The following is a 27,328-nucleotide window of genomic DNA, read 5'->3' as shown; positions in this document are numbered from 1 at the left end:
TCCACATTTCTTCAGGGGGCGTAACAGAAGGGTACCAACAATTTTGTCCATGTGAGAAAATGACTCACAGGAGTAGAGCTTGTAGAGGGAAGTTACTTGGGTTCCTCAGATTCAAACCTGCCTAGATATGAAGTAGTGTAGGAGAAGAGTATTACTCCGTGTCCAGACTTATGTGGCATTCAATGTTATCAGATAGCTGAGTGACAATCCAATTGGAAGCTGTAAGGGTTTTCATTATCTGTTGTCGTTGTTGAAGGTTAAAAAAAACATATGAGTATTGGTAATTCACAGGTTGTTGGAAGAGGACAACTCATGGATCCATCATCTTAAAGGAGTACCGAGCAAGTACAACTTTCACTAAATGATCTTCAAAAACCTTGAGATCCTGCAGGGCAGATTTAGAATCAGTTAAATCACTCTTTATTCTGCTAATACACATTCTTTTTTATGAAAAATTAACTGGAAGTCATTGCAGCCTTGACTTTCTTATTACTAGGCCTTAGTACTAAAATCTTGTTTTGACCTTCAGGTGTGTACAGTTTTCTGGAACTAACGAAATATTAACGGGACTGTATCGTCAGAAAATAACCATAATCATTTTCAGAGTGCAGCTTAGGAGGAACAGCGCCTGTACTCCTCCTTTGAAGGAGTAATGGCCACACTAATGCACTACTGCTCCATTCATCGTGTTTGGGACTGAGGGAAATAGCCAAGAACAGCACCCAGGAATGTGTCTAGCATCTTCTCTGTGGCCCAGACGCTTGAGAGGATCTACTCAGGTGCAAGAATATTGTTCTTTTGCAGGAAATAGCACGTTACTTTTCGGCAATATTATGTGGGGTCTTCGATAAATGGCACTATTATCCATGCATTTAATATTGTTAGTTTGCTGTTGTTGCAGTCTTCTGGTTATTACATGGTGGAGATCCATCTGGGGCACTTTAATTTCGAGTTACACCCATACATTCATCTATCTCATTGAATCGAGCAGTAGTGGACATGATTGAACAATGCTCCATTCAAACAGGCAACTTGGGACCGTTGTTCTTGTGATCAGTGGGGTCCCTGTGATCAGCGGTTTGGTGGATAGATGATAAAAGGTTTTCATTGGCCAATTCCCTGATTGTCACCAAGTAGGATCTCCTCTTATCGAAATCTGTCCGCTTTCCCTGCTTATAGTTCTTGCTCGAGCTCTGGATTTACATACAGTGGACACATCCTTTGGAGTGTGATATTGGACAGGGCCCGAAGAAAATAACATGACAAGTGTTACTAGTATTTTGCTCTTTTTTAAACTTTTCTTAATAATTACAAGTCCCGTGGTCTCTGTCACAGATTGACTTGGTAGTTTCATGCCCTTTGTTATACCTGGACTTACCAGTAGAATATCTTTCTCTAGCGTACAACAACAATCGGGTTGAGGAAAGAGGTGCCATATATACTTTGGCCCCAGTGTTGAACCATCAATTCTAAGCTCGGACTTGTTTTTATCCTCTCTCAAGAACAGTTCTTAGGTAACACTGGAGAATTGTATTTCGAGAATTGTCAGAACTGTAATTTCAATCCATTTGTTACATCTACGTGTAGGTAATTTCTATGTCTTCTCTGACTTTTATGCTGTCACATTCCAGTGACAGAATCAATAGGAATTGTTTGTTTTACTTTTTTATGTTTTATTTAAAAGGTTGAAGTAGAAGGATTGTCGAAATATAATGCACTTTCCTATCCCCCCAAAGAACTTGTCACATCTAAGCAATTGAAGTAGTCCCGGTTCCTGACATATTCCCTGTAAGATCTTAGAAACCTGTCCATGGAACAAACCGAGTATCCACCATTGAAGATGTTCTTAAATCCATATCAGTAAGAAGTGCATGTAAATATGACGGCCATTAGCTGGGATGGATCATGGATTAATCAGTGATGTGTGAATACACAGAGGAGAGCGGAGGATGAGACATCACTGATGCTTCTTAGGAATGTGCCGGTGAATCATCTGATCCGGTCACTTTTATGTTCTTACTGAAACGTGGCTTTGTGAGTTTTTGATGTTTTATTACAGAATTTGACATTTCACAGTAGCAGATTGGGTCATTTCTAACAAGGAATGTATATTTTAAAGGAAAACTACAGTATATGAATGGTTAACATGCCTTAAAGGGGTTGTCCACTTTATCTTTTTTAACAAATGTGTTGGTGCCACGTTTTTGTAGCACTTACTAATATATAAGTATTACAGGTTCTTCTTCTTCACTTATCACTGTAGACTTCCTGATCACAAAATGGCTGCTGATGGAGCAGCCCTCAGAATGCAGGAGAAAGCCCACTTTTGTGGTTTGGATTGTTGGGTTGTCCCATGCTTGTACACATCTGACCACAAATCTGTTGTATCTGGAATTGCGAATTAGCTATATCGCTCATAAAACCTAGGGGGCAGAGATAAATGATGTGTCAAAACATAATGATAGACACTGCCATATGTGCACTTTTCAAGATAAAATGATCCAAGTGTGTTCTTAAATGATATATCCCAAATAACTTCTTTTTCACACATCCGTTTGTGTCCGTCAGTCTCAGTCAAAATCCGCCGTTTTGCAAAAAAAACGGATCCGCCATTTTTCTTGGCGGATCTTTTTTTTTCCCATTGAGTTGCATTACCGGCGGATCTTGACGGATGGCCATCCGTTGGATCCGTTTTTTTGCGGATCCGCCAAAATTTTGCCGTCCGCCGACATGCCCAAACGGACCATGCAACGTTTTTTCGGGCGGCAGGATCCGCATTTCTCACTGCGCATGCCCGAAAGACTTCACTCAGCCGCAAATTTAACCCTAAACTCTGTTCTGGCAGCTGAAAAATTCTCTCTCTCTCCCTCCCTCTCTCCCTCTTTCCCAAGGCAGCGGTTCCTTTAAAATTCTTCCTTTGACGGATCCGTTAAAATAACGGTCCGGTGCCAAACGTTGTGGTCAGTACAGCAACGGATCCGTTATCCGCCATTTTAGCGGATTTTGACTGACCAAAAAAACTGTTGTGTGAAACAGGCCTAAGCGATTCCTTAATCAGAATAAATGCAAGAAATTAAGGTGTAATAGAAAGGGGCTGGAAATGGACATGGCGCTCCGTCATGATGATGGATGTGGCGCTCTGTCATGATGATTGACGAATTGCTCAGTCATGGTGATGGACATGGCGGTCCGTCATGATGATGGATGTGGCGCTCTGTCATGATGATGGATGTGGCGCTCTGTCATGATGATTGACAAATTGCTCAGTCATGGTGATGGACATGGCGGTCCGTCATGATGATGGACATGGCGCTCTGTCATGATGATAGACGTGCTCCGTCATGATGATACACATGGCGCTCCATCATGATGATGGACATTGCGCTCCGTCATGATGATTGGCAGGGTGGTGTTCGTGCAGGTGAGTATTATGGGCATAGTAAGCCAGTATACAGAGTATAGTAGTAGTGATAAATAAAAAATGTATAGATATGTGACAACGATCAGCAAATACCCCATACAAGAATATTGGTATATGGCAGTACCGGAGGTACAAAGTCTTCAGACACTATACATAATAAATGTAATGATTCTATAAACATTATTGCACATACGCATGTTTTATCAAAAATACAAAGTCACTGACATCAACAAATGGGAATAAAGCATAAATGCAAAAATAAAAGAGATCAGTAGGATCCTGTCAGGGAACACTGTGCAGAGAGGGGAAGGTGAATTGTGACCTAGTGAATGGTGGATCCTGTGATATCTGTGTTACCTTTCATTGAAATTCTGTCCGTGTTGATAATAAGGTTACTACTGAAAATATTTGCAGAACAGGATGATTAGTCTGTGGCTGATCGGGTCAGAATAATAACAGTATGTTTTTAAGATTTTTTTTAAAGTGACCTTAAAAATTAAAATATATTAAAAAAAAAGTAAAATATTTAACAAACACTTGATTTAAACAATTAATAATTTTCTGACAAGTTCCATTAATTTTGACCCTTTCTACCAGGTACGAACGACTCCTGCAGACCTGCTCCATAGCTCTGGTCGGAAAATATACTAAACTAAGTGATTGTTACACATCCGTCTTCAAAGCCCTAGAGCATTCTGCACTCGCCATCAATCATAAGCTGAATTTAATGGTAAGTCATTGTTGTTTCATCATGATGGCCAACAGTTCAAAAAAAATCACAACCTTCCAGCCCATTTACGCAAGTAAACAGAATCCAGCGTTTCTGTCTCATCGGGACACCATAGTTGTGTAATATAAATGGGGTGAACGACCGAACAATGTGTTCAAAACGCTCGTTCATTCAATAACTTATACAATCGAAAAATGATTGTTGCTCTCTCATTGATTGTAGAAGTAAATCATGAATGATTTATTACAAGATTCTTATCCAATCTAAATACTTGTCTGCCATCGTGTAGATCGGTCATCCTGATCGCATTGATGATCGCTTACACTAATCTACACTTGTGAATGGGACTTAAAAGGGCACCTGTTGCTCGATCCATACTTCCCAAACCACGGGCACCATGAATCGCAGCCTGGCTGCATGATATGATGAGAAACCATAGTGTGAAAAGCCAGACGGGGATGTTGGGAGAGACTTTATTAATCCTTCATCATCCCCGGCCGGCTTCCTCCACCCTGCACCAGTTGATTGAGAGGTCTCTCCATGGGTATACTTAGGGAGCAATCTGTCAGTCAACTAGAGCAGGATAGGGAGTAGGCATTGTCTTTAATCTTTTTTTGAGACTTTTTACAGTGAAAAGTCTCATGATTTGCAAAATGTTACAAAAATTGATCAAAAAATGTTATGGTATGCATAAAGTTACTCCAGGGTGGGACTGCAGGACATTTGAGATGCATTTTGTGACGTTTCCAGATGTCGCGAATAATGAACCAGCTAAAACATCTGTAAATCCTACATCCTGCCCACAAAGGTGACCATAAAAAAAACAACAACGACAAAAGGCACAAATTCAGAGTCTTATGGTGAAATGAAAAATGGGCAAAAAACACCGAAAACTAGACAAAAAAAAGCTGTAAATGCAATAATAATTTGGGCCCCTGTTTGTTACATGGTAGCATGATTGTGTTTAGCAGACAGATATTTAAGCAGATGAGACAGATTTCGATCAGATCATAACGTCATCTACATGCCCCGATTTTGATTTCATATAAGTGCACTCTTATATACTGGTAGTAGTATTTTAGAGGGGCTCGGAGAAGTTGGTCTTCTGGCAGAAATGAGAAACACAAAGGAATAATGGTGTTCTCCATTATCTGATAAAGTTAAAATCAGCACAGTGGGCCCGATGGACAAGACCGGCATTGTTCTGGTCTAGATGAAGGGGCGTTCTGGAGTCAGATCCTCCGGATTCAGGAAGAGGTGCACGTCTCTTGGTGCCACTGGAATGCCTGGCGAGTGACCACTGCATTTTTTTACTTTTCAAAGCTTTTTTGTTGAGAAAGTTTTGATGAATCAGGCACCATGCGTTGTAATTTCACCTGAAAAAGATGCAGTGTGCACTTAGCCTAAGGGAGGCGCTTGTCATGGGAGCAGCAGCTTCTGCTTCCTAGAGATGCATATGTGCTACACCCAGGTGTTCACAGCTCTGCTGAGCTCTGCTTTGCTGTTTTTGTAACTCCCATAGAAGTGAACGGGAGTTAAGAAAACAGCACAGCTCGCTGTACTGTAGCTACCATTTCCTTCTGTGGGATTTGTGAAAACAATATTCCACATCTCGCCCGGCTGTTTTCAGAGTCCCACCCTGCTGTATCTGGGACATTGAGACAGATGCCACCCTTGTTGCCATGCCGTAAAAGGGGTTGACCAGGTTTTTAATGAATGGCCTCCCACCCACGCTCTTCACACGGCCGAAAATGATAACAAGTTGAGAAATACTAACGACGATGACAGATTATTTTCTTTTCATCTTAGTACATAGACTCCGCCGAGCTAGAGCCTTCAACCAAAACAGAAGACCCCGTAAAATACCACAAGGCCTGGGAAAAGATGTGCAAAGCTCAGTAAGTCCCACATTCACACTGATCGTATATGGTACTGTAATAGGGATAATTGTTTTACTTGTGATTTATCTATGGGTCGGAGATGGGGCCAGGTGACATGGTGAATGGGAATTATTATTTTTTGTAACCCCCATTTACATTAAAGGTCTATGTAAGGGGAAGATCAAAGACACAAACAGTATTCAGATATGAATACACAATGCTAATAGCTATCAAATTAGTAATGATGGGTATGTATTTCTCAATATCTAAGGTACATGTATGTACGTATATGTTCTGGACTGAGAAGTGAACATGACCCTCGGTAAAAATATCAATGCAAACAAAAAAAAACGAAAAAAACAAAAACAAAACGAGATTATGGTCACAAGATGCAATAAAACACAATTTTATAAAAGAACAAAATCGATCAAGATATTTGCAGTGAGTCTGCATCATAGCAGAAATGGAGGCGCACAACCCATAAAAGCTAATAGAACAAATGCAAAATGTAGAAAAGAAACTGCTGTGTAAATAGCATACTTTTGTGCATCATATATTGCAGAATATCGAGGATGCCTATTGCCTAATTGTTGACATATAATACAATGCAAACAATGTGCATGATCACAAACATTGTCCTGGGTTAAAAATGGAGCTGTATTTGTAAAAATTGGATCTAACACTAATGATCCGAATAGAATCTGATTTTTTTTCGCACCCATAGACTTGAATGGGCGATTATAATCCAATATATACGGAAAAGGAATAGTGCATGATTTTTTTTTTTTTTTTCATTAGAACACTCAGTCATCTGTACAGTCCCAATGACTAATATTGGTCAGAGTGTTGTCTGATTTTTTAATTGGCTGCAATGTGTTCTTACTGAGTGCATCAATTGAACTTTAAGTTTGGCAGTTCGCACGGAGTTTCCTGGTAAATTCAATTTGCAGGGAAGTTATTCACTGTGAATCAAATCTTCCTCATTATGAGAAAACCCAGAACATAATAAATGAGAGATGTAAGAAAACAAACCAAAAAATCTAATACTCCCTTCACTGCTCACCCCCTCAATCGCTCTGCTGTTCACTCCCCGGTCCTCAGGGCTTCTTCTTTCAACCATTGCGCCTAATCTGCCTTTTCTTCACTAGAGATCGTAAATATCCGGAAGCGACCAGATATTTGCATTGTGAAGTCGCCTGAATATTGTGCTATCACAATGTTGCAACCTTTCGACACACAGTGACCCCTGAGGCCTAGTTGCGGTTAGAAGTCCTAGCCTATAGTAAAGAACAAGCAGATGAGATGAGCGATGTCTGAAAGAAGAGGCCGTATGGACCAGATAGTAAGCAGAATGATGGCCTTTGAAGAGAGCAGGGAGCAAAGTCTTACTTTTTTTTTTTAAACATTTTCCAGCCCTTTACAGTTCATTTTGGCAGTGGCAGCTGGGATCGTGAACTTGAACTTTATCCTTCATGGATTATTCATAAAAAATTGTTGCGCCATACTCCTTCCATTTTTTGGATGATGGGTTGAACAGTGCTCCATGTGATGTTCAGACCTTGAGCATTATTTTTTATAACCTAACCCTGCTTTGCTCTTTTCCACAACTTTATCCCTGACCTGTCTGGTGTGTGCTAAGGGCTGGCGGAACGCAACAAATAATGAAGATGGTATAAGGTATATGGTGCGTTCGCAGCCCGGGGTCCACCATGTAGAGATGTAAACTGCAGCTAGGCAATGACGAATGGGATATAACAGGAGGTTGCCGGACACCGGCGGGTAACCTCTGACCTGGTGCGTGCAAGGGCAGACTCTGTTACTTCGCAGAGTCCGTACTAGCCAGCATATAAGCGCGACCTGTTAAGCGTCACAGTTCACGACTCAGTGTAAACTACCACTCAGAGCGGGTACAATGCCTACCCTGGTGATCGCCGCTAACCAGCATAAGAACAGTGCTGGAAAGCGCACGTATCTGCGCACGGCACCGCTCTGGCAGACATTGCGATATTAGCGGTATGTGAAGCCTGTACTGTCCGACACCCACAGGCACTACAGGAAGGAGAGCTGACTACACTGCGGCTCTAAGCAGTGCTAGTGCTTGGTGCTAACTCTGACTTTAGGACCCTAACTCATGCGTATCAAATGGAGGGAGTCTTAATGAGTCAGTCACCAGTCTCATACATCCGTCATCACACGTACTACTAAACAATCTAGAATCAAAGTCTATCATAGGTCATGGCGGGGCGGCCATGCAAACCTTTTATAGCAACGTCCTTCTGGGACCTTCCTGATGGTCCAATCCGAGCTGGAGTAGGACCTGAGCATGTGACCTCCGACCTCCAATGGGAGATCGTCCCACGGGCATGCTCAGTGGACCGAAAGGAGGACTTAGTCCCTGGAGTTGTTCGCTGCTGACCAGCATGTGTTACTATAGCTGGACCAGAGGTGGCAACAGCAGCAACCAAACCCACAACGCTGGTGTGAGCAGAGCGCCGGGCTCAACGAGTCTGCTGAGCCTCCTCCTCTGTGGCCGGAGAGGAATGGGAGACCGCCGAAGGCAAGGCTCAGGATTCCTGCTGTGCAGCGACAGAAACCCGATGCCTAACAGTGTGTTCCTTCTTTTTCATAATGTTCTCAAATAAACAGCTGTAGTTATTATGAGAATACATCACACACAGGTGGACTAATTTTACTAATTATGTCCTGCAATAAACAAGCCCTCACACAGCTATATTGACAGAAAAATAGAAAAGTTATCCCTCTTGGAAGGATGGGAGGAAAAATAATGGAAAGAAAAAAAACTTAAAATCACCCGTGGGTGAAGGGATTATCAAATTAGGTGCCTCTTACTCCAGTGGTCCTGTTCAATAAGAATGCTGTGTAAAACACCAGTATTGATGAATTGGGCCCATCAAATCTCACCACATCATGCTAAAAAAGCTGTTTCTGACATTTTCCATTGGCGTTCTTTTTCTTTTTCTTGTATACTTCTTCTTATGGTTGGACAACGTCATACAGGAAAAAATTAGCATCCCCAGAGAAGAATTTCTGCTAACCCCCCCCCCCCTTGATTAAAGGGGAAATTTGCCCATATCAAAAGCCCTTATTCGCGCAATACCGTGGAGAAGAAAAAAAATTTATAATTAGCCCCTCTGCCTATACATACACTATATATATACAGTCATGGCCAAAAGTTTTGAGAATGACACAAATATTAATTTTTACAAAGTCTACTGCTTCATTTTTTCTAATGGCAATTTGCATATACTCCAGAATGTTATAAAGAGTGATCAGCTTAACAGCAATTACTTGCAAAGTCAATATTTGCCTAGAAAATTAACTTTATCCCCCAAAACACATTTCAACATTATTTGTTGTGAGTTCATTTTCCCCTTCACTTCTGAGGCCCGAGGAACTCCCTCTTCTGGTAAAGAAAGGTAGTGAGCCTGATTATCAAACACCTGAGCCTAATGATGATGACTGGCTGAGTGGAGTTACTGACTGGATATAAGGCTGCCAACGCCCTTCTGCCCTGCGGGTGATTTCTCTGTGGGATCCTTGGAGTCCAGTCTGAATTCCTGCTCTTCTAAAGCTAAGTTTTCTGCTCGGCTTTTTGCATTTGTGCTTTGACTTTGTTTTGCTTTGTTTTTCTGGATTTCTGCCATTCCCTGCTGGGGTGAGCTGAATTCCTTTAGCTCTGTCTTCTGAAAATACCTGAGTGCTGATTTAGTTTTTGAAGCCTAGCTGCTTCAAGGTCTTTTTCCATATCAGCTTGTTGGCTTATGTCTTTGATAGGGTTTTGGCAGATTGCAGACAGCAACCTTCCTTTCCTGTTCTGTTTAGTTAGCTTGGGCCCCATCGTTTGCTCAGCCTATCTTTCTATCTGTGTGAGTGTTTTTTCATCTTGCTTCACCGTCATTATATGTTGGGGGCTGCCTTTTACTTTGGGGTCTGCTCTGGGGCAGTTTAGATTTCCTTTTCTGTCTTTAGGCTATTTAGCTCTCCGGCTGTGATCGAGGGGTCTAGGGCACCGTAGGAACCCCCCACGGCTACTGCTAGTTGTGTTGATAGGTTCAGGGGTCTGCAATCTGATAGTTGCCAACTTCTCTGGTTTTCTGGTCGTAGCTTCTATTTTTGTGTCTGCCTCCTACGGTGACTCAATCATAACATAATCACCCGCCATACCGCAGATCCTAGGGTACTCAATAGCAGGAAAGAATTGTAAAAAAAAAAAAAAAAAAAAAAAGTGTGTATATTTTTTCCTCTATATCTCTGAGGCCGTAGGGGGAATTTTTTTTCTCTCAATGGAGATAAAGCAATTGTCTGATCGTGTGGAGCAGCTCGCTGCGGAAGTGCGGGGAATTTCCGCCTACCTTGCTCATTCACATGCTGCTGAACCAAAGATTCCTACATCTGATGTATTTTTTGGAGATCGGTCTAAATTTTTGAATTTCAAAAATAAATTGTAAATTATTTTTTGCCTTGAAGCCTAACTCGTCAGGGAGCTCCGCGCAGCAGGTTAAAATTGTCATCTCTTTTCTGCGTGGCGATCCCCAGGATTGGGCGTTTTCTTTGAAACCAGATGATCCTATTCTGACTAATGTGAACGCATTTTTTCAGGCCTTGGGGTTGTTGTATGACGAACCTAATGCCATTGATCAGGCTGAAAAGACCCTGCTGGCATTGAACCAGGGTCGAGATTCTGCAGAATTGTACTGTCAAAAATTCAGAAAGCGGGCAGTACTTACTACCTGGAATGATAATGCCTTGGCTGCTCTCTTTCGGAAGGGGTTGTCAGAAGCCGTAAAAGATACTATGGTGGGATTTCCTGTTCCCTCTGGTCTTGACGATTCTATGTCATTAGCCATTCAGGTTGATCGGCGTTTGCGCGAACGCAAAGCTGCACGAGAGGTGTTGCCACCTGTTGAACAAATGTCTGAACCTATGCAATGTGATAGAGTTTTGTCCAGAGAGCAGCGTCAGGAGTTCAGAAGGCGTAATAAGTTGTGTTTTTTCTGTGGAGATGCCTCCCATATTATTTCTGTCTGTCCTAAACGAGAGAAACGCTTTGCACACACGTTTTCTGTTGGTGGTGTTCAACCTAAGTTTCTTCTGGCTATTACGCTGATCTGCTCCCTGTCCACATTTTCCGCCAAGGCTTTTGTGGATTCGGGAGCAGCCCTGAATCTAATGGACTTGGATTTTGCTAAACGTTGTGGATTTCTGATGACACCTCTGCAGACGCCTATCCCTTTGAGGGGGATTGATGCTACTCCTTTGGCTAAAAATAAACCTCAGTTTTGGACCCAGGTGGTAATGCGGGTCTCCCCAGACCATCAAGAAAATTGCAGATTTTTGGTGTTGCATAATCTGCATGATACTATTGTTCTGGGGTTTCCCTGGTTACAAATTCACAATCCAGTTTTGGATTGGAAATCTGTGTCTGTGGTGAGTTGGGGTTGTCGGTGTGCCTTTAGTGAGGCTCCGGTGTTTTCCACCTCTCCTCAGTCGCATGATGTTCCTGATTATTTGGCGGACTTTTATGATGTATTTAGTGAGAATTGAGTCTGCGTCTCTGCCTCTTCATAGGAGTTATGACTGTGCAATTGAACTGAGCCCGGGGTGTAAATTTCCCAAGGGTCGGCTCTTCAATTTATCTGTACCCGAGCACGAGGCTATGCGATCCTATATTAAGGAGGCTTTGGAGAAGGGTCATATTAGACCATCCTCGTCACCCTTAGGTGCCGTTTTTTTTTTTGTAGCCAAAAAGGATGGATCATTAAGACCTTGTATTGATTATCGTGCCCTCAACAAAATTACTGTTAAATATCAGTATCCGTTACCCCTGATTTCTGATCTATTCTCCAGAGTTAAAGGTGCTTGCTGGTTTACCAAGCTTGACCTCAGGGGGGCGTATAATCTTATTCGCATTAAGCATGGGGATGAATGGAAGACGGCGTTTAATACTCCGGAGGGACATTTTGAGTACCTGGTGATGCCTTTTGGGCTCACTAATGCCCCTTCTGTCTTCCAGTGCTTCATGAACGATATTTTCCGAGATTTTGTCGATAAATTTTTGATTATCTATCTGGATGATATTTTGATCTTCTCCAAGGATTGGGATTCTCATGTGGAACATATTCGGACTGTGTTCCGGTTCTTGAGGGAGAATTCCCTGTATGTCAAAGGATCTAAATGCCTTTTTGGAGTACAGAGGATTTCTTTTTTGGGATTTATTTTGTCCCCATCAACTATTGAAATGGACCCGGCCAAGGTACAGGCCATTTACGATTGGGTTCAGCCCACTTCTTTGAAGGCCCTCCAGAAGTTTTTGGGTTTTGCTAATTTTTATCGGAAATTTATAGCAAAATTTTCTAGTATTGCCAAGCCATTGACTGATTTGACTAAGAAGGGTGCTGATGTGTTAAATTGGTCTCCGGAGGCTGTTTCTTCCTTTCAGGAGCTGAAGCGAAGATTCACCTCCGCCCCGGTTTTGCGGCAACCTGATGTCTCACTTCCGTTCCAGGTAGAGGTGGATGCTTCTGAGATTGGTGCAGGAGCTGTTTTGTCCCAAAAGGATCCTGTAACATCTAAAATGAATCCCTGTGCTTTCTTTTCCCGAAAGTTCTCTCCATCTGAACGTAACTATGATGTGGGGAATCGGGAACTGTTGGCCATGAAATGGGCATTTGAGGAGTGGAGACATTGGTTGGAGGGAGCTAAGCATCAAGTCGTGGTCCTCACTGACCACAAGAATTTGATTTACCTAGAGTCGGCTAAGCGCTTGAACCCTAGACAGGCTAGGTGGGCCTTGTTTTTTTACACGTTTTGATTTTGTGGTTTCTTTTCTTCCTGGAACTAAGAATGTCAAGGCAGATGCCCTCTCTAGGAGCTTCTTTGCTGATTCTCCTGTGGTGACCAAGCCTGCTACCATCTTAGGCGAAGGGGTAGTTCTTTCTGCCATCTCGCCCGATTTGAGACGTGCTCTGGAAGAGTTCCAGGAGGACAAACCTGAGCGTTGTCCCAGTGGAAAGTTGTATGTTCCTGACCAGTGGAAGAAGAGAGTGATGTCTGAAGTTCATTGCTCTGCATTGGCTGGTCATCCAGGTATTTTTGGTACTAGAGATCTGGTGAGTCGGTCTTTTTGGTGGCCCTCCTTGTCTCGTGATGTCAGGAATTTTGTGCAGTCCTGTGGGACGTGCTCCCGGTCTAAATCGTGTTCTCGCTCTAGTGGGTTGTTGATGCCTTTGCCTGTCCCCAAGAGGCCATGGACCCATATTTCAATGGATTTCATCTCTGATATGCCTGTCTCTCAAAGGATGACTGTTATTTGGGTGATTTGTGATAGGTTCTCTAAGATGGTTCATCTTGTACCACTCCCTAAATTGCCGTCTTCCTCTGAGTTGGTGCCCCTGTTTTTGCAACAGGTGGTTCGCTTGCACGGGATTACAGAGGAGTTCAGTTTGTGTCTAGATTTTGGAGAACTTTCTGTTCCAAGCTGGGAATTCAGTTGTCCTTTTCCTCTGCTTTTCACCCTCAGACCAATGGGCAGACAGAGAGAACAAACCAGACCTTGGAGTCGTATTTGAGATGTTTTATTTCCGCTGATCAGGATGATTGGGTTTCATTTTTGCCCTTGGCTGAATTTGCTTTAAATAATAGAGCTAGTTCTGCCACTTTGATGTCACCTTTTTTTTGTAACTTTGGGTTTCATCCTCGATTTTCTTCAGGGCAGGTGGAGCCCTCTGCCTGCCCAGGTGTTGACACTGTGGTGGAGAGAATGCACTAGATCTGGGACCAAGTGGTGGATAAGTTATCTCTCTCCCAGGAAAAGGCCCAGCGGTTTTCCAACTGACATAGGACCATTGGTCCCCAGTTTAAGGTTGGTGATATGGTGTGGTTATCATCAAAAAATATTGCTATGAAGGTGGCTTCTCCTAAGTTTAAGCCTAGATTTATTGGACCTTACAAGATTTTGGAGATTATTAATCCGGTCTCTTTTCGTTTGGCTCTTCCTGTCACATTTAAAATCCGTAATGTGTTCCATAAATCTTTGTTGAAAAGGTTTGTTGAACCTGTTGTTCCGGGGGTGGCACATCCAGACCCTGTATTGGTTGAAGGTAACATGGAATATGAGGTAGAGAAAGTACTGGATTCCCGTCTGGCTAGACGGAGACTCCAGTATTTGGTTAAGTGGAAGGGTTATGGTCAGGAGGATAATTCCTGGGTCTCTGCCTCTGATATTCATGCCAAAAGATTGGTGCGTGCCTTTCATTGGGCTCACCCTGATCGCCCTGGTGGCGTGGTTGAGGGTTCAGTGACCCCTCCTCAAGGGGGAGGTACTGTTGTGAGTTCATTTTCCCCTTCACTACTGAGGCCCGAGGAACTCCCTCTTCTGGTAAAGAAAGGTAGTGAGCCTGATTATCAAACACCTGAGCCTAATGATGATGACTGGCTGAGTGGAGTTACTGACTGGATATAAGGCTGCCAACGCCCTTCTGCCCTGCGGGTGATTTCTCTGTGGGATCCTTGGAGTCCAGTCTGAATTCCTGCTCTTCTAAAGCTAAGTTTTCTGCTTGGCTTTTTGCATTTGTGCTTTGACTTTGTTTTGCTTTGTTTTTCTGGATTTCTGCCATTCCCTGCTGGGGTGAGCTGAATTCCTTTAGCTCTGTCTTCTGAAAATACCTGAGTGCTGATTTAGTTTTTGAAGCCTAGCTGCTTCAGGGTCTTTTTCCATATCAGCTTGTTGGCTTATGTCTTTGACAGGGTTTTGGCAGATTGCAGACAGCAACCTTCCTTTCCTGTTCTGTTTAGTTAGCTTGGGCCCCATCGTTTGCTCAGCCTATCTTTCTATCTGTGTGAGTGTTTTTTCATCTTGCTTCACCGTCATTATATGTTGGGGGCTGCCTTTTACTTTGGGGTCTGCTCTGGGGCAGTTTAGATTTCCTTTTCTGTCTTTAGGCTATTTAGCTCTCCGGCTGTGATCGAGGGGTCTAGGGCACCGTAGGAACCCCCCACGGCTACTGCTAGTTGTGTTGATAGGTTCAGGGGTCTGCAATCTGATAGTTGCCAACTTCTCTGGTTTTCTGGACGTAGCTTCTATTTTTGTGTCTGCCTCCTACGGTGACTCAATCATAACAATTATTGAAGCCCTGCCTAACAAGGACCAGCTAACATCGTTTCAGTGATTGCTCCATTAACACAGGTGTGGGTGTTGATGAGGATAGGGCTGGAGATCAATCTGTCATGATTAAGTAAGAATGACACCACTGGACACTTTAAAAGGAGGCTGGTGCTTGGCATCATTGTTTCTCTTCTGTTAACCATGGTTATCTCTAAAGAAACACGTGCAGTCATCATTGCACGGCACAAAAATGGCCTAACAGGGAAGAGTATCGCAGCTAGAAAGATTGCGCCTCAGTCAGCAATCTATCGCATCATCAAGAACTTCAAGGAGAGAGGTTCCCTTGTTGCCAAAAAGGCTCCAGGGCGGCCAAGAAAGACCAGCAAGCGCCAGGACCGTCTCTTAAAAGTGTTTCAGCTGCGGGATCGGGCTACCAGCAGTGCAGAGCTTGCTCAGGAATGGCAGCAGGCAGGTGTGAGTGCATCTGCACGCACTGTGAGGCGGAGACTCTTGGAGCAAGGCCTGGTATCAAGGAGGGCAGTAAAGAAGCCACTTCTCTCCAGAAAAAACATCATGGACAGACTGATGTTCTGCAAGAGGTACAGGGAGTGGACTTATGAGGACTGGGGTAAAGTCATTTTCTCTGATGAATCCCCTTTTCGATTGTTTGGTACATCTGGAAAACGGCTTATTCGGACAAGACCAGGTGAGCGCTACCACCAGTCTTGTCTCATGCCAACTGTCAAGCATCCTGAAACCATTCATGTGTGGGGTTGCTTCTCAGTCAAGGGAATGGGCTCTCTCTCAGTCTTGCCTAAAAACACAGCCATGAATAAAGAATGGTACCAGAATGTCCTCCAAGAGCAACTTCTCCCAACAGTCCAAGAGCAGTTTGGCGATCAACAATGCCTTTTTCAACATGATGGAGCACCTTGCCATAAAGCAAAGGTGATAACTAAATGGCTCAGGGAACAAAACATAGAGATTTTGGGACCATGGCCTGGAAACTCCCCAGATCTTGATCCCATTGAGAACTTGTGGTCAATCATCAAGAGATGGGTGGACAAACAAAAACCTTCAAATTCAGACAAAATAAAAGCATTGATTTTGCAAGAATGGACTGCTATCAGTCAGGATTTGATCCAGAAGTTGATTGAGAGCATGCCAGGGAGAATTGCTGAGGTCCTGAAGAAGAAGGGTCAACACTGCAAATATTGACTTGCTGCATTAACTCATTCTAACTGTCAATATAACCTTTTGTTACTCATAATATGATTGCAATTATATTTCTGTATGTGATAAAAACATCTGACAAACACACATAAAAACCAGAGGCCAGCAGATCATGTGAAAATATAATATTTGTGTCATTCTCAAAACTTTTGGCCATGACTGTATATACACACACTATAAAATAAAAAAATATTATGAAAGTTCCTCCGTAAATGTAAAAAACATTAGACATAGCAACAGTTAGTATCAAATACTTTAGTTGAAATTGCAGATATATTGATATATTGTTCCTGCTGGTCGATGCTTTTATAATACATATAACTATGCAGGGAATAAAATTTTGTTTTTTGTCTTTCTGGTGGAGATAATTCCTTGTGTAGTAAAGCTTTACGTGTTTTTTTGAACACTTTATCCTTTCACTAATACACTAATATACATTATTTCCACTATAATGTGATGTGAGAAACACAATCAATTATCACGAATAGATGATTTCCCGGGAAATAGTTCCTTGTCCTTGACTGATGGCTGAGATGACAAAACACAACTGAATGGTGAAGATACCGCATAACTGTCCTACATTATAATATAAGAAAAAGTCAAGTGTTTAGAGTGGATCTTTAAGGCTAATTCTTCTACAACAATGTCATATGTTAAGTAATGTACAGTATATCTAAGTTATTTTTTCTTGATAATAGACTTTTATCAGATGTCTATATTGAGTGAATGTGCTAGAGGTCCTCGAAGCCAAGGACAGAGTTTTCTACATGTCGTATAGTACTATTCTTTTGATGTTAAATACCACTCAAAAGACAGAACGTTCAGGAAGGTAAGGTTTCTTATGCTTTCGGGAGTCATCTACAATTTCAGAACACTTTAAGTCATGCTCAGAGAACAAAGGATTCATCCCCTTTTTAAATTTACATCCTTAATGGGGTTGTCCACTACACGGACAGCCCTCTTGATTCCATTTGTTTCCACCCAGTAAAATAATAACACATAGGATGGAGTCACACAAGCGTATAACATCCAATGCGAGAGCATTGGATGTGATATGCTAATGATACTCGACTCCAGCTCTGCTGCCAGCATGAGCCAAGTGTCAGTGCCAGGTGTTGTGAGTTCATTCTCTGGTTCACCAGTTGTGAGTTCCCCTTCTGGACTCCCTCTGGTGGTGACGGGAGGTGGTGCGGCTGGTTCGATCGGTGGAGATCTGCCATTTGAGAATGAGGATGACGATTGGATCTCAGGATTCTCAGATTGGATTTAAGACAGCCGACGCCCTATTCAGTTGCTGGTGATTCCTTCTGGCTTGTCAGCTCTTGGTTTTCAGCTCTGTTCCAGTCATCTAAAGCTAAGTTTTTCTGCTAATGTTCACACTTGATTTTGTTGGTCTATTCAGTTTTTTGTGTGGTCTGCCAGCCCCGGCTGGGGGCTGAGCTGAATTTCCACTCTTATTTATCAGTATTTTGCCATTTGGCTTTTTGTCCCTTACTAGTTCGGTCTCTTTTTGCTCTGTCTCAGAATATTTCAGAGTGCTGATATAGTGGGAGAAGTCTAGTGACTTCAGGGTTAATTTTGCTATCAGAAGTGTTGGACATGATTTTTGTAGGGTTTTTTGCAGGTTGCAGACAGTGTCTTCCCTTTCCTGTCTAGTTAGTTTGGGCCCCATCATTTGCTCAGCCTATTTTCCTGCCAGTGTTTGTGCCTTCATCTTGTTTCACCGTCAGTACATGTGTGGGGGCTATCTATTCCTTTGGGGTCTGCTTTGGGGCAGTTAGTTTTCCCTTTTCTTGCTTTAGGCTTATGTAGTCCTCCGGCCGTGACGAGGCGTCTAGGTTCATCGTAGGCACGCTCCACGGCTACTGCTAGGTGTGTGGTAAGATCAGGGATCTTCAATCTGCATAGTTACCAACCACTCTGGTTTTCTGTGGCTTAGCTTGTTTTGCTTTTTTCTCCTCGGTGACCCATTCCTAACAGCCAGGGCTGCCACCACAAAGTTCAATGCCCCATGCTGTCAAAATTTTCAGACCCCATTGAGACTCTGTTCAGGCTCCACCCAGCTCCTCCTCTACCCCTCGAACTTTCCACAGTCCCACCACCCACTTCCCATCTAACACCAGATCACATACATAGCCAGCAACTAGGTAGATTCTTTTGGCCATTACTCTTTTTAGGTATTTTTTTTATTTATTTTTCTTTAAGTAAATGTGTCGCATACATTTTTCAAAAAGACCAATAATACCACATACAAGTGACAAATACTGTTACACCATGGCCAGACTACATATTACCACCACATAGTGACCAAATAATACCATATACAAGAGAGAAATACCATCACCAGACGACATATTATCACCACATAGTGACCAAATAATTCCAGATACAAGAACAAATACTACCTCACCCTGACCAGACCACATATTACCATGACCTAGTAACCGAATACCGCATACAAGCAACAAATACCGCCACATCATAACCAGACCACATATTACCACCACAAAGTGACACTGAATAGTACAATACTGATCATTAATAAAAAAAAATACAATAGTAATATTACCATAAGTGCCATTATACACAGACCTCTGTACATAGTATACAGTGTATAGGTAATAATACAGTAATCAGTGACATTATACCCAGGAGCTCTGTATATAGTGTACAGATAATACAGTGATCACCGGTGACATTATACACAGGAGCTCTGTATATAGTGTCAGTGTACAGGTAATTCAGTGATCACTAGGGCCATTATACACAAGAGCTCTGTATATAGTGTCAGTGTACAGGTAAAACAGGGATCACCAATGACATTATACACAGGAACTCTGTATATAGTGTCAGTGTACATGTAATACAGTGATCACCAGTGAATTTATACATAGGAAGTCTGTATGTAATGTCAGTGTATAGGTAACACACTGACTCCCCAGCGACACTATACACAGGAGCTCTGTATATAATATACAGTGTATAGTGTCAGTGTACAGGCTCACAGCCCAACACCGTGCGGCCCTCCAAAGAAATGCCACCCCACACCATTACTGACCCACTGCCAAACCGGTCATGCTGAAGGATGTTGCAGGCAGCAGATCGCTCTCCACGTTGTCTCCAGACTCTCACGTCTGTCACGTACTCAATGTGAACCTGCTTTCATCTGTGAAGAGCACAGGGCGCCAGTGGCGAATTTGCCAATCCTGGTGTTCTGTGGCAAATGCCATGCATCCTGCACGGTGTTGGGCTGTGAGGACAACCCCCGTCTGTGGACGTCGGGCACTCAGACCATCCTCATGGAGTCGGTTTCTAACCGTTTGTGCAGGCACATGCACATTTGTGGCCTGCTGGAGGTAATTTTGCAGGGCTCTGGCAGTGCTCCTCCTGTTCCTCCTTGCACAAAGGCAGAGGTAGCGGTCCTGCTGCTGGGTTGTTGTTGTCCTCCTACGGCCCCCTCCATGTATCCTGATGTACTGGCCTGTCTCCTGGTAGTGCCTCCAGCCTCTGGACACTACGCTGACAGACACATCAAACCTTCTTGCCACAGCTTGCATTGATGTGCCATCCTGGATGAGCTGCACTACCTGAGCCATTTGTGTGGGTTGTAGAGTCCGTCTCATGCTACCACGAGTGTGAAAGCACAACCAACATTCAAAAGTGACCAAAACATCAGCTAGAAAGCATTGGTACTGAGATGTGGTCTGTGGTCCTTACCTGCAGAACCACTCCTTTATTGAGGGTGTCTTGATAATTGCCAATAATTTCCATCTGTTGTCTACTCCATTTGCACAACAGCATGTGAAATTGATTGTCAATCAGTGTTGCTTACTAAGTGGACAGTTCGATTTCACAGAAGTTTTATTTACTTGGAGTTATATTCTGTTGTTCAAGTGCTCCCTTTATTTTTTTTGAGCGGTGTATATATGTGTATATATATATATATATATAAGTATTTAGACCCCTTTAAATTTTTCACTCTCTGTTTCATTGCAACCATTTGATAAATTCAAAAAAGTTCATTCTTTTCTCATTAATGTACACTCTGCACCCCATCTTGACTGAAAAAAACCCAGAAATGTAGAAATTTTTGCTAATTTATTAAAAAAGAAAAAACTAAATATCACATGGTCATAAGTATTCAGACCCTTTGCTCAGATACTCATATTTAAGTCACATGCTGTCCATTTCCTTGTGATCCCCCTTGACATGGTTCTACTCCTTCATTGGAGTCTAGCTTTGTTTAATTAAAAAGCTAAGACTTGATTTGTAAAGGCACATACCTGTCTATATAAGACCTCACAGCTCACAGTGCATGTCAGACCAAATGAGAATCATGAGGTCAAAGGAACTGGCCAAGGAGCTCAGGGACAGAATCTGACCAAGGTTACAAAAGAATTTCTGCAGTGCTCAAGGTTCCTAAGAGCACAGTGTCCACTATAATTCTAAAATGGAAGATGTTTGGGACCACCAGAAGTCTTCCTAGACCTGGCTGTCCAGCCAAACTGAGCAATTGTGGGAGAAGAGCCTTGGTGAGAGAGGTAAAGAAGAACCCCAAGATCACTGAGGCTGAGCTCCAGAAATGCAGTAGGGAGATGGGAGAAAGTTCTACAAAGTCAACTATCACTGCAGCCCTCCACCAGTCAGGCAAGCCAGAGCCCTGACCTAAACCCAATTGAGCATCTCTGGAGAGACCTGAAAATGGCTGTCCACCAACCTTCACCATCCAATCTGACGGAACGGGAGATGATCTGCAAGAAAGAATGGCAGAGGATCCCCAAATCCAGGTGTGAAAAACTTGTTGAATCATTCCCACGAAGACTCATGGCTGTTCTACGCAATATTGAGCAAAGGTCTGAAAACTTATGACCATGTGATATTTCAGTTTTTCTTTTTTAATACATTTGCAAAAATTTCTACATTTCTGTTTTTTTTTCAGTCAGGATGGGGTGCAGAGTGTACATTAATGAGAAAAAAAATGAGCTTTTTTGAATTTACCAAAATGCCACAATTACGGTTTTTGGTTGCTGCAACATTGCATTAAAATGCAATAACAGGCGATCAAAAGATCATATCTGCACCAAAATGGTATCATTAAAAACGTCAGCTCGACTCGCAACAAATATGCTGCCCTAACCCAACCCGGGATCACGAAAAATGGAGACGGTACGGGTCTCGGAAAATTACGCAATTTTTTTTTTTTGTAGCAAACTTGAATTTTTTTTCACCACTTAAATAAAAAAGAACCTAGACATGTTTGGTGTCTATGAACTCGTAATGACCTGGAGAATCATAATGGCAGGTCAGTTTTAGCATTTGGTGAACATGGTAAAAAAAAATTTGAAACACAATTGTAGAATTGCACTTTTTTTTTCAATTTCACCGCACTTGGAATTTTTTTCCTGTTTTTGAGTGCATAATATAGTAAAACCAATGGTATTGTTCCAAAGTACAACTCGTCTCGCAAAAAACAAGCCCTCACATGGCCATATTGATGGAAAAACAAAAAAGCTATGGCTCTGTGAAGAAGGGGAGCGAAAATCAGAAACGCAAAAACGAAAAAGGGCTATGGCACGAAGGGGTTAATACTACTTTACATACTTTACTCCAGGTATGTGGTATACTGCATTACATGTTTAAATTGTCAGTTGCGATATATCGGATGTACCATTAGAAAACTTAAGAAAAGAATTGCAGAACATAACGCAAACGTTAAAAACGGTACCTGTTCAGGTGTATCAAAGCATTTTGTCTCCGCTCACAAAGGAGACCTCACACATTTTGAGTTTTTTGGGTTGGAAAAGGTGTCATATCCTAAACGCAGGGGTAATCAGCAGAGACAGCTCACCATAAGGGAAGCTTATTGGATTCTGCGCCTCGATACAAAACATCCCAATGGGATGGCTTATAAGAATTTCTTTTTTATTTATTTATTTTACTCATTTATATAGCACCATTAATTCCACAGCGCTTTACAGACATTATTGACACTGTCCCCATTGGGACTCACAATCTAGATTCCCCATCAGTATGTCTTTGGAGTGTGGGAGGAAACTGGAGAACCTAGAGGAAACCCACGCAAACACGGGGAGAACATACAAACTCCTTATAGATGTTGTCCTTGGTGGGATTTGTTCTATATATATTAACTCTGTAAAACAGTTTTTTGTATTGTAAAATGTAATTAACCACATTGGATTATTTTCCTTTCAGCTCTCAATTCCCTTTTAACATCCTATGATTACAGTCGCTATTACCGTGCCAGAAACGCATCAACCTAATTTTTAATTCTTTTCAATTGTTCTAAAATTTTATTAGAACAGTTTAAAAGATTTAAAAATTATTTAGAATTAGAATTAAAAATCATCCAGATAAAAATCACAAAATTTTATTGTGATTTTACCTGGATGACTGTGTCGGAACCAATCCTTTTCGGTCCCCAATGGGTCGTAGTAGAGAGACTGTTTGCTCCCTCTTGGAAGAGAACTACATGTTCAAATATATGCCCTCACATTTTCCTTCATTTTCCTCTCCGTGATATTAGATATTAAAAGTGGTTGCAAATATGTATAAGATGATATGAATACTGAACAGAAGATGCACATGTCAACATCACCGTCTTCCTGACCGGTAACGTGCTGGTCGGGAGAAATAAGTACATGTAAAACTGGTATGTAAATGGATCTTTATTTACAGACACTTCTCTCAATTTGTATTTTACAGTTAATACATTTATGATACAGACGATCTACAGACTTAATATCGGCACTCTACTGCCAAACAGTGAATGGTGACAACCTGCAGACTAATCTCCCCCACAGTGGGTAGCAGAGCCTTCTCAATTATTACATCTGATTTTCTTTGATCTTTGAGGACCTCCATTTATTATTACCTGTTCTCGGCTGCAGTCACAGTGGTCGGTGTATGTAGACTCCTCAGTACATGAAAGGCTCAGTAAGATCTGAAACTTTCTGCACAGTGTCGCATATTCTGAAGTGATCAAGCCAGGATACACAAGTTTCATTAGACAGCTATTACCATTCATCAGAAGTCCTCAGGTCAGCGTCGGATTCATCTGATTAATGAGGAGTAAGGAACGTTAATTATTCTTTCAAAGTGCATCTTCCAAAGAGGAAAAAGCCACACAATAAAAGCTCTTTTTTTCTTCAAAAGTATTTTGAAGCTTATCTATTCTCCTCTTACGTGGAATCCCGCTGAGGGCGCATTGTGCATTCAGTATGTAAATGGGGATCTGATGCCTCTCGTCTGATAAAGCCCTTGGAGGTTCATGGAAACTGTTAAGGCCCCATTACACATAACGATGTCCCAGCGATCCCACCAACGATCCGACATGATGGGATCGCTGGGACATCGTTAGGCTGATCGCTGGTGAGCTGTCACAAGACAGCCCCTCCAGCGATCAGGACCAGCGACGCTGGTTTTTAATGTAAACACCGGGTATCCAGGAGCCGCTGCTCCTGGATACCCGCTGTTTACCTTTGAAACCAGCATACACGCTGGTTTCTAATGTAATCATCAGGTATCTAAGAGCCGCGCGGCTCCTGGATACCCGATGTTTACATTAGAAACCAGCGTTTACGCAGGTTTCCAAGGTAAACAGAAACATGCGTCCAGCGTCACTGATCGCTCGCTGCCAGACACAGCGATGCGTGCTGGCCAGCGGGAGACCAGCGATCGAAAAACGGCCCAGGCCGATCAAGCAGGATCAGCGATAACTGTCAGGGGGGCCGGTTGCTGATCCCCATCACACACAGCGATCTCGCTGGCGCGTCACAAAATCAGCGATTACGCTAGCGAGATCGCTGTGTGTGACGGGGCCTTTAGGCGTCAGGTTCCTGCCACTGCACAGCAGGAATCCAGAGCCTTGCATTCAGCGGTCTCCCATTCTCCTTCGGCCACAGAGGACCCTGCTCAGCAGTCTCGTCGTTCCCGACGCTCTGCTCAGACCAGCTCTGTGGGTCTAGTTGCTGCTGCCACCTCTGGGCTAGCAATAGCAGCGCAGGCTGCTCAGCAGCAGGCCACTCCAGGGGCTAAGTCCTTCCGTCGCACCACTGAGCATGCTCATGGGACGATCTCCCATTGAAGATCAGGAGTCAAATGCACAGGTTCTTCTCCAGATCTGATTGGTCCATCACAGGGATCTGGAAGCTTCTGGAAGGTATCGGCTATAAAAGGTTCGCATGGCCACTCGGCCATGCGCTAGTAAAGACTCTAGTTGCTACATGTGTGAATGATGACGGATGCATGAAACTGGTGAATGACTCATTAAGATTCCCCTCCCTTGAATATTACGTGTGTGGATAGGGAACTAGAGATAGAGTCAGCGTCAGCCAGTGGCTAGCTACAGGCCACGGTGCATATTATTCCACTGTACTAGCGTCCGATAGTGTGGTCTATTATAGAGCCCTATCGAACCGTGGCAGTGTCTGTCGCCTCGCTGCAGTCTGCACGGTAGGTCTAGAGGGACGCTGACCCTGTGTCCTGGGCCAGAGTCCTGTGACCATATACCGAACATGCATCTCGCTGAGCTCTGTGAGCTTGAACAGGCTCGGCATTTGTGTTAGCGGTTCGGCGACTCCTTGAAGCAACAGAGTGCGCCCTGTGCACACCGGGTGACGTTTAACCCGCGTGTGTTCCATTATTATACCGCCATATTGTGCATCCGCCATTACTTAGCAGCAGCGTACCACCTCTGCACGGTGGACCCCGGGCGGCGAACGCATCTACTATTATTTTATAATTTGGTGCGTTCCACCAGCCCTAACATTATACTAGCGCCAGGATCTGGCTAGTAATGGCGGATGAGCAGCGTCTGCAGCGATATGTCCAGTAGCTGGAGGGCAGGTTGTCCGCTCTCAAGTGCTCAGCCTCAGCTGCGAACATTACTGCAGTCGCCCTCCAGGCAGCAGCAGAGGCGGTCTCCCGTGCCTCCTTGTCCATTCCGGCCCCGACATTATCCAGTCTTCCGTTGCCCGACAAGTTCTCGGGTGACAGCGCCACCTGTAGGGGATTCGTGAGTCAGTGCTCTATCCAGCTTGAGTTACTGGCCACGCGATTCCCTTCCGAGCGGGCTAAGGAGGGGTTTATCTTCTCCCTCCTGTCGGGCACTCCACTGGGGAGCCTGGTGACCCCATGGTTCTGAGCGCTGCTCAGTTTCTAATGTCCCTAAAGCAGGTCTTTTTGGGGCCACGGGTCACTCATGACACCTCTCTCCAGTTATTAGCACTAACACAGGGATCCCTCTCGGTCAGCCATTATGCCGTCCGCTTCCGGACTCTTGCTTCCGAGCTGGAATGGCCTGATAAGACACTCGTCCCTGTATTCTGGAGAGGTTTGGCGGAGCATGTTAAAGATGCTCTTGCTACCAGGGAGGTTCCCGTTAGTCTGGAGGAGCTGATTACCCTTTCCACCCGCATAGATCTCCGTTTTACGGAGCACGGGTTGGAGCGTGCACAATCCAGACAGAGGGTTAGGTTGGCTCCCGCCTTCTCTAAACCTCTTGAACCCCCCGCTATTGGAGTCATGCCTCCAGAGCCTATGGAGGCATCTCACACTGGTCCCAAGTCGAGCCTGGTGCGAATCTCCGCATGCTGTTACCAGTGTCGACAGTCTGGTCACCTGGCTAACAGGTGTCCTCAGCGGTCAGAGAAACGATCGCGTCTAGTGGTAATTGGAGGAGGTCTACTTGATAAAGGAACTTTCTCCTCCAAGCTGTCCTTCCGAGGGACGTTAGAGAGCGGTGCTGCCACCTGGGAGGTAGAGGTCTGCGTGGACTCTGGGGCAGAGGGAAACTTTTTGTCCTCAGCCTTCGCCCAACAGCACACAGTTCCTTTGGTGCCACTTCCTCACCCTGTGACCATCAGGGTGGTCAACGGTTCAACCCTACCTTCCCAGATTACACACCAGACAGCACCCTTGGGGCTCTCAATCTCGCCATCCCACCACGAGACGTTGTCTTTACTCATTATGCCCGAGGGCTTCGACCAGGTTCTCCTAGGAGTTCCCTGGCTCCGTTGCCACTCTCCTTATATTGAGTGGTCCTCGGGAAGAATACTGGGTTGGAGCAAGGACTGTGAGGGAAGGTGCATGAGGGGCAGCGTTCAAGTAGCCTCTACCGAAGTGCCCGCGGATCTTTCCGCGCTTCCCAGACACTACCAGCAGTATTTTCTAAAAAGTCTGCTGAGAAGCTTCCACCTTATTGCCCCAACGACTGTCCGATAGACCTTTTGCCAGGCGTGGAGCCACCTTGAGGCCGCGTGTACCCTCTATTCCTCCCGGAGATGGAGGCCATGTCACAATATATCCGGGAGAACCTGACAAGAGGGTTTATTAGGAAGTTGGTGTCACCAGCAGGGGCAGGGTTCTTCTTCGTACAGAAGAAGAGTGGAGAACTGCATCCTTGCATTGATTACAGAGGTCTCAATGCTATAACCGTGAAAAACAAGTACCCTACTGTTCTCTGAGTTGTTTGACAGGTTGCGGGGGGCCCGGATCTTCACTAAGTTAGATCTACGGGGGGCCTACAACCTGATCCGCATATGCGAAGGGGACGAGTGGAAGACAGCCTTTAATACCAGGGATGGCCATTATGAGTATCTGGTCATGCCCTTCAGCCTCTGTAATGCCCCAGCTGTCTTCCAGGACTTCGTGAATGATGTCTTTCACAATATGCACTCCACCTTGGTGGTGGTCTATTTGGATGACATCCTCATCTTCTCTCCAGATTTGGCCTCTCACCGGAGAGATGTCTGCAAGGTCTTCGACCGTTTGCGGGCGAATTCTCTCTTCGCCAAGTTGGAGAAGTGTCCGGGGATTGGCTATGGATCCTGCCAAATTGCAGGCCATAGTGGACTGGCAGAAGCCCCACTCTCTTAAAGCAGTGCAGCGCTTTTTGGGGTTTAATTATTACCGCCAGTTCA

The 27,328-nt window shown here is 43.8% G+C and overlaps 1 protein-coding gene across 4 annotated transcripts in view; it reads left to right on the top strand.

Moving 5' to 3' along the window:
- Nucleotides 1–27,328, top strand: part of CTPS2 (CTP synthase 2) — a 249,215-nt gene that overhangs the window by 63,291 nt on the left and 158,596 nt on the right. For all 4 annotated transcript variants that reach the window (XM_073565279.1, XM_073565278.1, XM_073565276.1 and 1 more), the window contains 2 exons: nt 4,019–4,151; nt 5,961–6,049. In XM_073565279.1, the coding sequence (XP_073421380.1) occupies nt 4,019–4,151; nt 5,961–6,049 (222 nt within the window). The remainder of the gene's footprint in view (nt 1–4,018; nt 4,152–5,960; nt 6,050–27,328) is intronic.

Source organism: Dendrobates tinctorius, unplaced genomic scaffold, assembly GCF_039654945.1.
Source record: "Dendrobates tinctorius isolate UK_male_01 unplaced genomic scaffold, ASM3965494v1 ptg000016l, whole genome shotgun sequence".
Taxonomy (NCBI): Eukaryota; Metazoa; Chordata; class Amphibia; order Anura; family Dendrobatidae; genus Dendrobates; species Dendrobates tinctorius.
The sequence above is the reverse complement of the archived record's forward strand: the minus strand, read 5'-3'. Positions and strand labels throughout refer to the sequence as shown.